The sequence below is a fragment of the Trematomus bernacchii genome, unplaced genomic scaffold (assembly GCF_902827165.1).
Source record: "Trematomus bernacchii unplaced genomic scaffold, fTreBer1.1, whole genome shotgun sequence".
NCBI lineage: Eukaryota > Metazoa > Chordata > Actinopteri > Perciformes > Nototheniidae > Trematomus > Trematomus bernacchii.
In genome coordinates, this window is record NW_022987839.1 from 2,458,266 (window position 1) to 2,474,112 (window position 15,847).

Genomic DNA, 15,847 nt, shown 5'->3' on the forward strand with positions numbered 1-15,847 from the left:
CATTCACACCAGCGCTTTTCCCTTTCTAGCTCCTAGTGAGAGCTTTTCTGGTTCAGCTCCGGTTTCCCTTTTCAGCTCCCGCTCTGTTCACACCGCCCAGAGCTGCCGCTGCTGCGTCATGACGTCACAGTTTACGTCGCTGATTTTCTCCCACAACAACAACGGGCCGGGGACTGCGTCGGGTCGATGATCGTGTTGCTTTTAATCATACGAAGCCAGATTAAATTAAATAACGACTTCTCCAACCTTATACTTTTCTCCAGAGTGCCGTGGTTCATTGTTTATTAATGTGTTTCAGCGGCATTTACCGACCGCTGCAGTGCTGGCTGCTCCACGGGAGTTTATTCTCCCGTTAGCTCCGGGTTAGCTCACACGGCTCTAAAGTATTCACTGTCTGACTGTCACACAAGCAGCTGATACATATCCCCAGTTCCCTTTAAGTGAATGTGTGTCAGTCTGAATTGACGCTGTTTGGCATCACAACGCTGCTATGAAAGTTTCTCTGGTATAACATGGGTGATGTTAGCATACTGTAGCAACCGAAGCTAAACTGACTACTTGGTAAGCCGTTTTCTACAGGCACATTTTACCGGCGTATTTTTCATTATGATTCTACTTGTGATAGTCGGACATGACAACCTGTGCAGCCCATGTATTAATTCCATCTGATAGCTGCTATAATAACAAACAAAACGTCTGCCTGCTCTCCACAATGATCAATAACAGCGAACGGATGGTCAAAGTAAGGTTTCCTGCACGCCTCGACGTAAGAGAGACGTAAGCGACGCCGCGTCATAGCTCCGAAGCTCTTGCCTCTGGACCGACAATTTTTTGGAGCTGGAAGTGAACCGCATTCCGGAGCTATGACGCGCCGCCGCTGCGGTGTGAACAGGAAAAACCGGCGCTTTTCCAGCTCCAGCTCCGAGCAGGAGCTGAAGCCCTAAATGGGCTAAATGGGCTGGCTCCGGCCTATATAACTGAACTGCTCCAGCGCTACACCCCAGCCAGAGCTTTAAGGTCTGCTGACCAGCTGCTGCTGGTAGTGCCCAATACCAGGCTAAAAACCCGAGGGCACCGAGCCTTCGCAGCAGCTGGCCCCAGGCTCTGGAACACTTTGCCCCTCCATGTGAGGTCGGCCCAGACCCTAGGGGTTTTTAAATCCACATTAAAAACACACTTCTTCTCTCTGGCCTTCTAATTAGAGCGGAGCATGACTCCTGACTTTTCCGTGTGTTTTATATCTGTTATAGTTATATCTGTTGTAATTTATTGTGTTTTGTAGTAATGTGTTTTTTATTACATGTACAGCACTTTGGCTCGACCAAAAATCGATTTTAAAATGTGCTTTATAAATAAAACCTGATTTGATTTGATTTGATTTGATGAAACACGGTTTTCTCATAACTTCAGTGAAAATGCTCGAAATGGCCCAAAACTTCACAGGTTTGGTAACGATGCAGCCATCAACACATCTAAGCGTATTATGGGGTGTCATCAAATGCCGTTGCCATGGCGACAGATAATTCACCATCAAGTTAGTTCAAAAGTTTGCAGTTCAAATATTCTGCTGCTTTCCCAAGTCTTTTTACTTTCTTTTCTCATCTTAATACAAATTCATTCACTACTACTTACATCTGATATTTAACTCATTCAGCCTATTTTCAGCTGCAGAAACCATTCAACTATTACATTATTCAGCTATTTCAGGACATCAAGGCTATACATGTTGTTGTTTATACCTTTTTTTAAACCTTTTCTTTTAAATATTCAGCTTTTTCTGCATTTTCAGCTAAATTCAGCCACAAATGTTCACAGTTTACAGCATTCGCACACATTTTCTGCAGGAAATGCATTTTCTAGTTAGTAGTAGTAACTAAGCAGGAGAAGAATGGTAAAATGTGTTTATTATTACATGTCTGTTTACTTTCACAAGAGTTCTGACCATATTAAAGGCAAGGAGAGACAAGTGGGCAAAAAAATAAAAGTTCTTCACTTATTAAACTATGATGGCTATGACTATTACGGCGGTCACTGGGTTGAATGTTAAGTTAGTATTTGATTATAATCAGATATTTGTCATAAATAAAGTACGCAAATATAGTAACATTCAGAATTGTTACAACTGTCTAATACTAAATATTCAGTATTACCCAAATAACCATATATTGTATGTGATATTTACAGTATGATGTGTCTACTGTTTTACAGAGATCAGTGCTGGGACTCCTGTGTTTGTGATGAAGGGAGAGGATTTTCTTCTGAATGTCACGGCAGCTGATGTTCTTCAGGATGTTTTTAGTTTTTCATGGATATTTAATGAAAAGAAAACAGTATTAACAGTTCACCCTGGCAACAGTCCAAATGTTTTTCCTGATTATGATGGAAGGGTTGAGTTTCATGTGAACAATTTCTCTGTGAAATTGAAGAATCTACAAGATGCAGACAGTGGAGATTACACTACTGTAGTGATGAAGCTTTCAGGAGACGAAACAGAAGCAGCTAAATACAAGATCACAGTTCAAGGTAGGTTTGTTAACTTCTCAAACACTGATAGAGTTTATGTGGTCTTGTTTCTAAAACTCTTCACCTGCTTCTTCCCTCCTCAGATCGAGCGTCTCTCCCTCTCCTCACAGTGAGCTCTGTCTCCAGAAATTCTTCCTCCTGTAGCTTCACTGTGACCTGCAGCTCAAAGGACTCTCACATCAACAGCACTTTCACCTGTGACAACCAAACCTGCAGTCAGGAGGGAGGAGAGCGGTCAGAGGTGATCCCTGATACTTTTCTCCAGGTCCACCAATCAAGTGGGTCGATCCTCTGTATCCATAGCAACCATGTCAGCTGGACCAACGACACCAAAACAATCAAAGATGTCTGCCACCAGCTTGATGGTAAGACTGAAAGACAAAACTACTTCCTGATAATAACACACAGTTTGGAGTTAAAGTGTGCAATTTGGCTCTTATTATTATAAAGTGCAGAACTTTTAAAACAACATTTAAACTTGAATATTTGAATAACATGCATCACCATAAAACCGCCACATACGGGCAGTCTATAAAACTAAAATGCACTTTGCAGTGCGGTCTGGATCTCTGTGTCGGTTTTGATATGAAACTCTCTGTTTGTTGTGTTTCAGATCCAGAGGGGTTATTTGTGTGCCTGGTGAAGACGTGTGTGTTCTCTGTGGGTCTGATCATCATGCTGTCTGCTGTCATCACGGTTAATCTCATGGAGAAGCTCAACAAGAACCAATAAACTCATAGTTCTGGTTCCCAACCGGGGGTAGGGGGACCCCTAGGTGTAGTTGGGGGGATTGCAGGGCTAGGTAGGAAGATTAGGGGTTGCAAATTATTTCCACACAAAAAAACATTTTTCAAATCCATTTTCGTGACACATCAAGAAATGTAGAAATGCAACAACAAAGGTGAGCGGCCTCAAGGCTGCGAGCAATAAACATGTAAATATAAATATGTACACTTAGAATGTATGTACATATGTACACTGACATCTTGATGTAAACATTGATGCTTTGCAAGGAAAACACAGAAGGCAGCTTTAAAAAAAATGCTGAATATTCTTGTTAATCCAATGATGATATCAAGTAATCTTTTTGTAGGTAAAATCATTTCGATTTTCCAAACATTTCTAGTAGTATATCATAAAAGCAACACAAATAACATCTTATATTTTTATAATCAATTCAAAAATATTTAGTTTTTCTTTGTACAGTATGTTTTATGCTTGTTTTCATTTTTGAATGAAAGCATTTTCTGGTACATGCACCATTTAATAAAGCTTTTGTATTCCTATATTTTCCATTATCTATTATGTGTTAATACAAATGAACAAATTACTCGTCTAATATGTTTGTGATTTTTTGGAATCTACTAAAGATCATGTGTGGCAATTCTTTGTTTCACTCTGCTAAATTGTGACAATGTATTCCATTACATTTACTAATTACCTTATTGTCATTAACCTAATGTAGGTATCTAATATTCATATAAAGTAAACTAATTACTTTACATTACTTTTGGGACAACTCAATATCAATGCAATGCAAATAAATACAACAAGGCTTTTACCTAGGTGTAAGAAAAAAAAATAGTGTTTTTTATCAGAAATGTATCCTCTGCTCAGAGATTATTTTATTAAAATCTGCCCCTTTTACAATAAACAGAATATGTTTTTTTTAAGTTCACTGCAGTATATTAATTAAGAACTCTCACAGTATTTGTAACAAATCAGCTGTCCACCCACTGAGCTGTCAGTTAATACATGAACTACACTCACATTACATTATATGACATACTTACATCACATTTATTTATCTGATACTTTTATCAAGAAGTATCTTAAGTGCCTCAGACCATGAAGAAACAACCTAAAAAAGAAAGAATCCTGCATTCACTTAGCAAAATCAATGTTGGTGCAACTGCATTGGTGACTGCATAAAAGAATACACAGTATTTTTTATAAATCAGGTGTCCACCTGCTGCATTTAAAAGTATATTTCTTTTAAAAAGAAGAAGGGTGAAAGTATCCTAAATTAAAAACAAATACCGATACGAAGTGGACCACAGAAACGCATGATTTACAAATCATTAACCTGTACATTTTTCATTAAATTAAATGTTGACTCCTTGGCAAATGATAGCATATTAACAGCTGGAAGGCAAAGCTTTCAATGGCGGTAATTTTGTTTAAAATTTCTCCTTTCAACACAAAATGATGGACAATTTTCCATTCAATTCATGACTATACTTTTTTACTTGAACATGTATTGTAACTGTCAGGTTTGGGGAAAATCAGGACCCAAATGCAGAATGAGGAGAAGGTAAGGTATAACGAAAAGCGAGCTTGTTGACGATGAACAAACAAGAAAAAAACATAAATCCATAAATTCGTAGCAAGAGGAATATCCAGACCAGAAAAACCAACAGGAACCAACAAAGATGACGATCGGACATGGAGCACAGGGGAAGACAAGACTTTGGCCCAATCCCAAACCACTCCCTCGACCCTACCCCTCCGTGACGGAGTGAACTCCGTCTGTAGCCACACTCGCAGCTGAATGAGGCTCCCTCCTGTCAGATGGAGGGAGTAAATACAGTGGCAAGCTTTGGGACAAACTCCCCTCTCTCCGGCAGAAACAGGAAATGCCGTAACTGTATGTAACAACGGTTTCAAATCAGCATCTCTTAGACAAAAAATACAATTAATAACTCAAATAAAACTCCAAACATCTTTAATTGTGTTACTTTTTTGTAAAGCTCTTTTAGTTTTAAACCTGATGTTTATAGGCTTCTTAGTTTTTGCAACAGTCTGTAAATATACACATTTACCTTTTTCTAGACTAAAACAGGTATATGATCCTAAGTTAAAAAAAATATGAGGTTATCATGAGGTTGTTAACATCGCAATTTATCAGTGGATGTTTGCTGGAACAACTTGTAAACAGCGTGTTTCCTGACGGACACACACAGCGTTGAGACCGGTCAGGTAGAGACCGGTCTCCAGTCAGCACTGCTGCAGACTCGCTGTTTGAGGGCTTGATAGCCCACTCCCCCTCCACACCGCTCCACACTCGTTGGTTTGGAACAGCACTTAATGTGGCGGACCCTCCGCGCGAACGGAGGGGTAGTGTGTAGGGGTAGGGTGTAGGGGGCGGTTTGGGATTGGGCCTAAGGGTGATTCTCAATGTCGAGCCACTATTTCAAGGATGCTACGTCATCGAATCCCGCCGAAGGACTGTTCCAATGTCCAGGATCCTTGGAATTCTACCGAGGACTGAATCCTTCGTTGCGGGAAATTTCGAGGATGCACCAGTGTATCCTCCGCGGTCTTAAAATCCCCACAATGCTTTGCGCACTGACCAATTTCCAAAATCTTTGGCGGAAAATTTAAGGCGGGGCATCTCATATGACGCACACCTGCACACTTGCTAGCCTGTTCCATTCTTCGTTTTCCCACAAACAGTAAAACTAAAATAAATGTTTTTGATAAAATGCACACTTAGACTTACTTGTTTTTCTCGTTCGAAGACACCAAAGTATTACAACAATGATGGCGAGAATGAGAATTGTGAAGAATACTCCCAAAATGATGGGAACAGGGTTTGGTGGGGGACGAACTGTAAATAAAAACATAAGCCACATTATAATGCTTGGTTAAATTCATAAACTTAGTCATGTGTGTTACTGCCTCACATCCTGCCAGACTGTAAGATTTAATTGCACAACATTTTTTAAATAATTTAATTTGAGTCAAGCTAAATAAAATAAATATCAAAAATAAAACTATAAGTTGCAAACAAATCATTTGTGTAATCATGTAAACTATAAGTCTTTTTTCTTTGTTTTAACATAGGTTTTTGTTTGCAGTTCTTGTTTCTTCTTTCTCAATGATCAGACTTTTGCTCTCGCTGCAGCACTCTCTTTTGCGCTCCTTCACTTTTTGTTTGAGATTCTGACACAAACCTCCCAGGTGGGCGGGACTTTCAGGGGTGCGTCCCCATTGGCTACTCAGTTTTTGAGTGACAGCCCAGTCCTCCAGCGATTGTACAGTGCAGGCAGCTGCGGTGCGGTAGCTGAGATAGAACCATAGAACACTCCTAGAAGAACCAGCATTTCAATTATTATAATACTTGTTGTAGCAAACACTGTTGGATGGTGGCTGAAAGCCCCCCTCCGCTACGCGCCGTTCGTTAGATGAGGCTGGTTCTATTTAATAAAGAAAGGAATTCAAAACACCGGAATTAAAGGTTATAACAATAATCTGATTTTACTGGTAAGAAACAAAACACGTATACAAGTTTTACAGAGTACTCCGGACTTCAGGTTTCTACTGCTGTGCGATACAGGTATCGGGACCAGCCAGTCAGCAAACAAGAAGCATTTTACATACAAAAACAACAGTATTCATATTCATATTTTGGGGCGGAGATGTGTTGACTTCTTCCTTCCCATTTTACTCCGAAGCGAATCAGAGAGTCCGTGGGGAGGAGCTGTGTGAGCTGCTCACTCCCCCAGGTGTTTTTACTGGTTGGATTCACTTCTGGTTGGGTCCAATACAGCGAATCAGAGTTCTGAGAAAAAGTATGTTTTCTTCTGAGCAGAACGTGAGATTCTGAAGTTCACAAGGGCAGAGTCAATCTTATCTCTGCACCGATATTCACTCCCTTACTTTCCCAAAGAATATTTCACACAAACTATTCTTTCCCAGACAACCAAACATTGTACACAGATATATTGATGCCCAGAAAGAACCTTGAAAAGAATATGTGTGTGTGTGCTGGTGGGAGGAGGTGTATGTGTGTGTAACAGGATCTCTGGGTCAGTGAGTTGTAAGTGAGAATACAATATCTATATATGTGATTACTTAAAACAGTTCAAACAATACATGTTCACTAAAATACAATTCAAAATAATACATGTTTACTTCAATACAGTTTAGAACCATATCTGTTTACTTTATACTACAAGTGAAAATATATGTAAGTATTCATCATTTGTGTTGTTTGTGCTGTACTATACGGTCTGTTTCTTTATTGTGTTAAGTGAGAAGTAAAGCTGTGCTATGAAAGTTAGCTTTTGCTACCTTTAGATCCATAACAATGCAAGCTAAGTAGCCTAACAGTTAGCTACATAGCTAGCAGTGAGTGAGCTCAGACACCGGCGCACACACTCAAACGGACTCGTGTGCCTGGCTCTACCAACAGGCTTTCATGATTCTGTTTAGATATGCAAGTATAAGCCATGATAGCTTATTTTATTAACACGCTAATTTGATATGAAAATCAATGGAGGCTGAGTTAACTTTGTAGGAAAACCTACCGTCCATGACTGCCCCTGAGCTGTGTTTCATTTGGTAACTTCATATTTTTCATTTCCTAAAACATTTATTTTCCTCTCATATTAACAGTGTGGATCATTGAGACAGCGTGGTGTCCAGAGGTCTTATCCCGTTATCCCACTTCCTCTGAGGGGACAGCACGGAGGGGGGGGCATGAAAGACCTTCACCATCTTCAACCACGCTGGGTGTTGCTGTTATCACTGGCTCAGTGTCATTTCATTTGACCAAATGTCTTTACATATACATTTAATAGATTTTATTATTATCCACCTTTTTGTTTTATGTCCTTTTATTTAAAGAGGACCTATCATGCAAAATGCACTTTTGTACGTCTTTTATCCATGAATATGTGTCCCCGGTGTTCCAGGGAACTCACCAAGTGTCAGAAAACACAACCCTTTCTATTTTCCTCCATACCCAAATCTCTAAAAACGGGGCTGCAACGGATCTGATAAAAACTGATCCAGATTTGAACACGTTACTGACGTCAGGACAGTGGCGCTACGGCTATTGGGCCAACTCTCCACCTATCAAGGGAATGTGGGGTTGGGCCACGGCCGGCCATTGCCGCTCAAAAGCGCTGGAGACGCTGTAGTACATATGCCAGGCCTGTAAGTGGCGCTGTAGTCTGCCACAAAAGCAGCGAAGAAGACTTCCCGCGCATGGTTGCCATGGTTGCCCTTCTGTTTATTCTCCGCTGTGGGTCTTTTTCTCCCTCCCCGAGGCAAGCGTTTGCTCCCGCTGCTTTAATTCAATGCAATCCCTCCCCGTCGAGGCAAGCACTGTAATTCTCTCCGGTTAGTCCACCAGCAGATGACAAACACCCACCTCTCCGCCTCTTCCAAGGAACGAGGGGACCGTGCGGCAGAGTTTCAGTTAGGTTTTTTTTCGCCGGTCAAGATGTCCGTTAAAGTTGAAATCTTCCGGACAAAATTAGAAAAGTGCCGGTCAAAGGTCTTCTTTGTTATTTATTGAGCTTTAAAACAAATGAATAACGACTCTATATAATAATATAATAAAACACGGAGGACGGAGATCTCCCCCCTCTTCTGACAGCCCAGCAGCTGATCAGAGCACGCTCCCCTCTCCTGCAGGGGGGCGTGGTCAGCTGCAGCTCACAGAATCAGCCCCTGCAAAAACAGGGCTGGAAAGAGCAAATGGAGCGAAATGAGGCATGGCTAAAATGCAGGATCTGTTTGGTATTTTGAAAAAAAAACTATATTTATATACTTTATATAGGTATGGCCCTACAATATATTGTTAAAATATAGCATGATAGGTCCACTTTAAAACATTCTTTGAGACTTCATCTTCTGGTTCAAATTTCAATAAATGTAATTTGTATAATCACTCTTTTGTCTTTATTCTACATGAAAATGTTAGAGATTCCATTCAAATCTGTTGATTATTCATACCTTCCTCAGGCTAGGAATAGTATGTCGAATTTTTAATGCTAAATGTATATCCTTTTCTCACAGGATATAGAATGAGACAACACAGTTTTTATCCATTGTGTATGAATGCTTCAGCTCTTCAGAACAACATAGTAAGATGTGAGCATGTTCCTAATTGTGTTGGTATGCAACCTAGGTCTGGTCTGTTTAATAAAGCAAATCTGCCACTTTTATATTGTAGAGTTTGTTAAATTAAAGCAGTCTTTAATTGTTTGTCCTAAACATAGCAATATATGCTTTTGAAATGTAACATGTCTTTGAAAAAATAATAGTATACAGTTTATATTGTGTATAGCTATAGTGTTTAGCTTGAAAATACATAGATGTGTTTTTTTAATCTATAAAATAAATAGACAGACAGACACTTTATCAATCCCAAGAAATTATTTAACAGCAGCAGTGTGTTCAGGTATTACAATATTTAAAGTTGGAATAAAGTATAAACTACACAACACAAGTATAATGCACAGCAATCCATAAGATAAGTCCGATATGTTCATGAAAACTCCCCAGGAGACACCAACACAAACGTGGCCGAGTGGACTCCGGAGTTTGCTGCATGAGTTGCACTGTATGATCTGTGGTGTAGTGGGCTGTCACTCAAAAACTGAGTAGCCAATGGGGACACACCCCTGAAAGTCCCGCCCACCTGGGATGTTTGTGTCAAAATCGAAAACAAAAAATGAGGGAGCGCAAACGAGAAGAGCTGCAGCGAGAGCAAAAGTCTGATCATTGAGAAAGAAGAAACAAGAACTGCAAACAAAAACCTATGTTAAAACAAAGAAAAAATACTTATAGTTTACATGATTACACAAATGATTTGTTTGCAACTTATAGTTTTATTTTTGAAATGTATTTTACTTTGCTTGACTCAGTTTTTTTTTCTTTTAAACTCATAGTTTTGCTTTATTCTGAGAAAGTGTTGCTTTATCTTTATGATACAAAACTAATCCCATAAACGTGTATATGCGGTAGCTTCCATGTAAAGTTACGGGTTGAAAACAGTATTTCCGGTCTCGACGTTTTCATAATAAAACCAATGATCAAATGATTTAACAGTGATATCTGCAGTACTCATCCACTAAAAAACATCAGTTTATCCTTGTTAATTATACGACATTAATTGGTTTAAATTGTGTACAATGCTTTTATGTTTTTCCCATAGGTTTTTCTCTTTCGATTCTGAGAGACACATTTCTTTTTTCAGAGGTTTTGATAGGCTAAAATCACGCCGCAATGCACGTCGGGATATGGTGTTTATGCGATATGAAATCGGAAAACATACATACTTTATTCCGAGTGTTCTTGCTTTTCTCTTTGGAAGTCATCACATAACGGCATTGTAATACACGGTTCGGCTGCATTAAATATGACACATCTGCCGTAGTTCTTTATTTATAGAGCCCTGATGAGAAGACTTCTGGACAAACAGGAAGAAGTGCCGCCGAAACTGAATATGTGACGTGAATCATAAATATATCAGCAATTACACAACATCTTACATTTATTTTCACACAATACGTCTCCTTGCAGTATCAATACTAATTCGGCTGACTTTTATATTTGATCCAATTGGTAGATAGGTTATATTTACACCATAACGGTGCACAGCTGATAGAAAGGGACACCTAGTGGTTAAAAAACGTTATTGAATTTTTTTGTTGAAATTATGTTATATTTAGTTGAAATTATGTTATATTTGATGAAAAAAATATTAAGAGTACATACTTTCATAGGGGGAAAGTAGAAGGTCAATGATAGAAATATAGAATAGAAAATATCAAGAAGATACTGTAGTGATCTCTACAATAAAACAGTTTAGTGCAGGACGTCCAAAGATATTAATAGGAGGATGTGCAAAACAGACAAACTAATAAGGCTTTATTTAAACATTAATGAATACTCTAAGTTAAGGTCTTCTTTTGAATAAGAAAAAAACGTTGGGGGTATCCACAGATAAATATTAAGTCTGACAAAGTACAATCACCTTCCCTGAATTTGACTCAGGTGTAGTTTACCCTGGAATCCATCTCTCTCTCCTGTGATGATTTAGAGGTCAAAATAAATGCTATTGTCAACACAGTTATGGTCACAGACAATCCTACAGGCAAGCTACTCATGCATTTCTCCAGCTGGAGAAAACTGAAAGTTGCAGTAGCATGGATCCTGAAGTTCAAAGGCTTGAAACAGCTCGTTCAAAGGAGAAAATAGCTTATTTCCACTTTAAATGACGCCAACACCGATGCTCAAAACAAAAGCAATGTTGAGCAGAAAATAGAAAACATGAAGGCCACACTGGGTGGACAGACCATTACTCTGGAAGATCTTGAGAAGGCAGAAAACTCCATCATATACCAAACCCAAAGACAGTATTTTCCAGAGGAAATGACAGCACTGCAAACAACAAAACGTGGCAGCCTCTACAACAGGGGTGTCAAACTCAATTTCATCGCGGGCCACATTTACATAAAGGTTGCACTCAAAGGGCCAGTTGTAACTATATAAATATATAATATATATATAAAATAATGTATTATATTACATTATTGCCTCTGAATTGGATTATTATCGGATAGGATAATAACTTAGTAATTAACTACGTCTGAAAGCAGAACTCTAGGGCAAATAATTGCAAGTCTCTTCAGTGCGCATGTCACAAAATGAGATGCATTGTGGGACATGTAGTTTATGGGCAACCTGCTTCTGTAAAGTGGCATGTAACCGTATAATAAACGTATTATATTCTTTGCAAGCTCTTGCGGGCCACATAAAATGAAGTCGCGGGCCGGATTTGGCCCCCAGGCCTTGAGTTTGAGACCCCTGCTCTACAAGCTTGATCCAGTGTTAAAGGATGGAGTGCTAAGAGTGGGAGGACGCCTGAGGAGGGCAGCTATGCCAGAAGAAACTAAGCTCCCTGTCATACTGCCAAAAAACTGTCATGTGTCAACTCTCATATTAAGGCACATGCATGAAAGAACTGGACATGGAGGAAGAAACCACATCCTCTCTGAAGTTAGGAAGAGGTATTGGATAATCAAAGCCAACTCTGCTGCAAGACAAATATTGGGAGATTGTGTTTTGTGCAGACGACAAAGAGCCAAAGTTGGAGAGCAGAAGATGGCTGACTTGCCACAGGAAAGGCTTGAGCCAGACATGCCTCCATTTACCAATGTTGGTGTGGACTACTTTGGCCCTATTCAAGTCAAAAGAGGACGTACCACATTAAAGAGGTACGGAGTGCTGTTCACGTGCATGACAAGCAGAGCTGTGCATATTGAGGTCGCCAGCTCACTTGATACAGACTCATGTATCGATGATTTGAGAAGATTCATATGCAGAAGAGGTCAAGTGAAACATATAAGATCTGACAATGGGACCAATTTTGTTGGAGCTCAGAGAGTTAAAAGGAAGCCCTCTCCATTCTGAACCAGCACAGAATTCAGGAAGCTCTGCTGCAAAAGGGCATAAAGCAGAGTTTCAACCCCCCAGGAGCATCCCACCATGGAGGAGTATGGGAGCGTCTGATAAAGTCTGTGTGACTTTGGATGAAGAAGGGCTAGAAACCCTTTTATGTGAGGTACAGTAGAGGCAATTTTGAACAGTCGACCAATCACAACAGTCTCAAATGACCCTCAAGACCTGGAGCCTCTAACCCCAACTCACATCTTGCTCTTAAAAACCAAGCCAATTCTGCCCCCTGGAGTTTTTGACAAGAACGACCTGTACGTGACGCCGATGGAAACAAGTGCAATACATGGCAGACCTATTTTGGAAACGCTGGTGCCGGGAGTACTTACCCCTCATGCAAGAAAGACAGAAATGGTGCAAGGAGAAGAGAAGCTTTAAACCCGGAGATGTAGTAATGGTAGTTGACCCTACTGCTCCCCGTAGCTCTTGGATCCTGGGAAGAGTGCTAGAAGCTATGGCAGACACTAAAGGACTGGTTTGATCTGTCAAAGTAAAAACACAGACCAGTGTGCTGGAGAGGCCAATTACCAAGATCTGTCTGCTGTTAGAATGTGAAGAGTGACGGCAGCAAAGAGTCTTCTTCCGCTGATGGAACGATGATATCATGTAGACAGGATGAGTAACACCACACAACTCATATTGATAGATGACTGGATTCATGAAATGAATAGAAATCCTGACTATAGGCTCCTTTTTTTTGTATGTAATGTATATTTGATAATTGTTTTTGTGGTACTCCAAAATACAATTAGAGGCCGGTTATGTAGGAGCCATTTCCTTAGATTATATTCATTTATCTTTTTAGAGTACATAGCCTGAGATTATGTGGTGTATCAGAGTTCCCGTTAGAATATTGTTCCGCCGGTCAACAAAAATCTTCCGGACAAAAGTAGAAAAGTGCCGGTCAAAGGTCTTCTTTGTTATTTATTGAGCTTTAAAACAAATTGATATGATTCGATATTATACAAACTAATTATAGTAGATTAACTACATTATTCAAAAGTGTACAGTAATTTATAATAACACGGGAATAATAAACGGAGCGCTCTCTCCCTCTCCTGACAGCCCGCCAGTATCATGCAGCTCGCGGATCAGTAATGAGTGACCCGACAGTAAAACTAAACATATCTATAACTAGTTTAGGTAGGCTAGTTTGAGAGGTAGCCTAATTAAAATAGCTAGCCTACGTGTGATATTCTAACCTGAAGTGTGTGTTTTGTTCCGCTCACCGCTGCAGGTGATCATGCAGAGCTGCGTGTCGACTCGTCAGCAGCAGCTGATCCCTCTCCCGTCAGATTAGACTTCACTCACGTTTATGTCCATATCGATCAGATCTAGCTAGTTCTAGCTAATGATATGACTACCTGCTTATTAAAAGACACCTAAACAATAAGCGTCGCTATGCAACCGGGTGAGGCCGCAAAGTATAGCGCAGCAGCATTATGCATTTGTTTACATGCCCACCGGAACCCCGAGGCATTACCAACAGATCAACGCACAATCAACCCATACAGGACATCTCTTTCTCCACATTAAGTGTTAGCCATTAGAATTGACTATTCTTGTCTGTCACATACTCTTCTTGTCTGTCACATAAGTGGCGCAACTGAAGCGGTATTGCGCTAAAGGGGAAATTATTTTGACCAGACATTTTGACCGGATAGATTTAGATTTGCCGGTCTTCAGCATATTTTACCGGTCATAGTCCGGTAATTACCGGCTAACGGGAACTCTGGGTGTATATTATTTATTATTTAATTTGAGTGCGTTACTCCTGCAGGTTGAGGTGCTGCAGCATAAAAGGAGAGGTGCTGCAGCCTACTGGTGCGGTTGACTGAAGCAAACAGTTTTTAGACTTGCTGGTTGGGAGCGTCACAGCTTGGTTCTTTATTGTGCCTTTAACATTGAAGTATCAGTTTATATCACAAATAGTTTGTTTAAAAACATTTATTTATTTTTGCCTTTTTTGGAATAAACTATCTTACTTTTCAATCGCATCTGGACATTTCTATATTTTTTCTCTCAAACTACAACCGTCTATTCCTCGGTCAGCCCCATGAGTGAATCACTAACAAAGGACAAAAAACAAATGGATATCGTGGTCACTATACGGTTCAAGTGTGAGCTTCCAGTCCCAGTGCATTGTGGAGATATGACCTTGTACATTTCAAATACCTGAGATCCTGCAGTCATTTATCTGAAGTGTACACTTCAGATAAATGACTGAAGGATCTCAGGTATGCAAAGTGGACAAGTAGGCGAGAAAGGCTTTTTTGAGTCTCAGAGACCAAGGTCCTGTACACTTCGCATACATTGACTGCACGACTTCAGGTCTGCGATGTGGACAGTACACCTCAAATACATCACTACACAACCTGTAGTATTTGAAAATAAGGGAATGACATGTTTATAATATGCTGCAAAACACAACAAATATGCAGGGTTGCGAGTCTGTTTCCAAGGCCATTTTATTTTTGGAACACAGAAAACACCGTAAATATTTTCAAGATACATAGTGTGAACGCTGGTTAGAACATAAACAACTGTTAGTCAGACTTCAATTCAGATAGACTCTTAAAATATAACTACAGCTCTCAGGACATCAGGAGGAGGAAACAGCTAGCTTGGCTCTCATAGTTGTTCAAAACGATGCACTGTGGATTCGCTCGTGGACTTTAAGGTGAATACTTTAAGAAAACGTTTTCCCACACTCTTAAAACCACTATGGTTTTTCACCTGTGTGAACACGGTGATGTGATTTGAGAGCACTTGATGTAGTGAAAGTTTTCCCACACTCTTCACACCAGTACGGTTTTTCTCCAGTGTGAATACGGTGATGTGATTTGAGAGCACCTGATGTAGTGAAAGTTTTCCCACACTCTTCACACCAGTACGGTTTTTCTCCAGTGTGAATACGGTGATGTGATTTGAGATCACTTGATGCAATGAAAGTTTTCCCACACTCTTCACACCAGTACGGTTTTTCTCCAGTGTGAATACGGTGATGTATTTTGAGATTACTTGATGTAGTGAAAGTTGTCCCACACTCTTCACAGCTGTACGGTTTTTC

The 15,847-nt window shown here is 39.9% G+C and overlaps 1 protein-coding gene across 1 annotated transcript in view; it reads left to right on the forward strand.

The window, feature by feature from the left end:
• LOC117500290 overlaps positions 1 to 4,155 on the forward strand; it is a 10,345-nt gene extending 6,190 nt beyond the window's left edge. Inside the window, exons 3-5 of the mRNA XM_034153103.1 lie at positions 2,209 to 2,523; positions 2,607 to 2,888; positions 3,137 to 4,155. Coding sequence (XP_034008994.1) covers positions 2,209 to 2,523; positions 2,607 to 2,888; positions 3,137 to 3,255 — 716 coding nt within the window. The 3' untranslated portion in view covers positions 3,256 to 4,155. The remainder of the gene's footprint in view (positions 1 to 2,208; positions 2,524 to 2,606; positions 2,889 to 3,136) is intronic.
• The last annotated feature ends 11,692 nt before the right edge of the window (positions 4,156 to 15,847 follow it).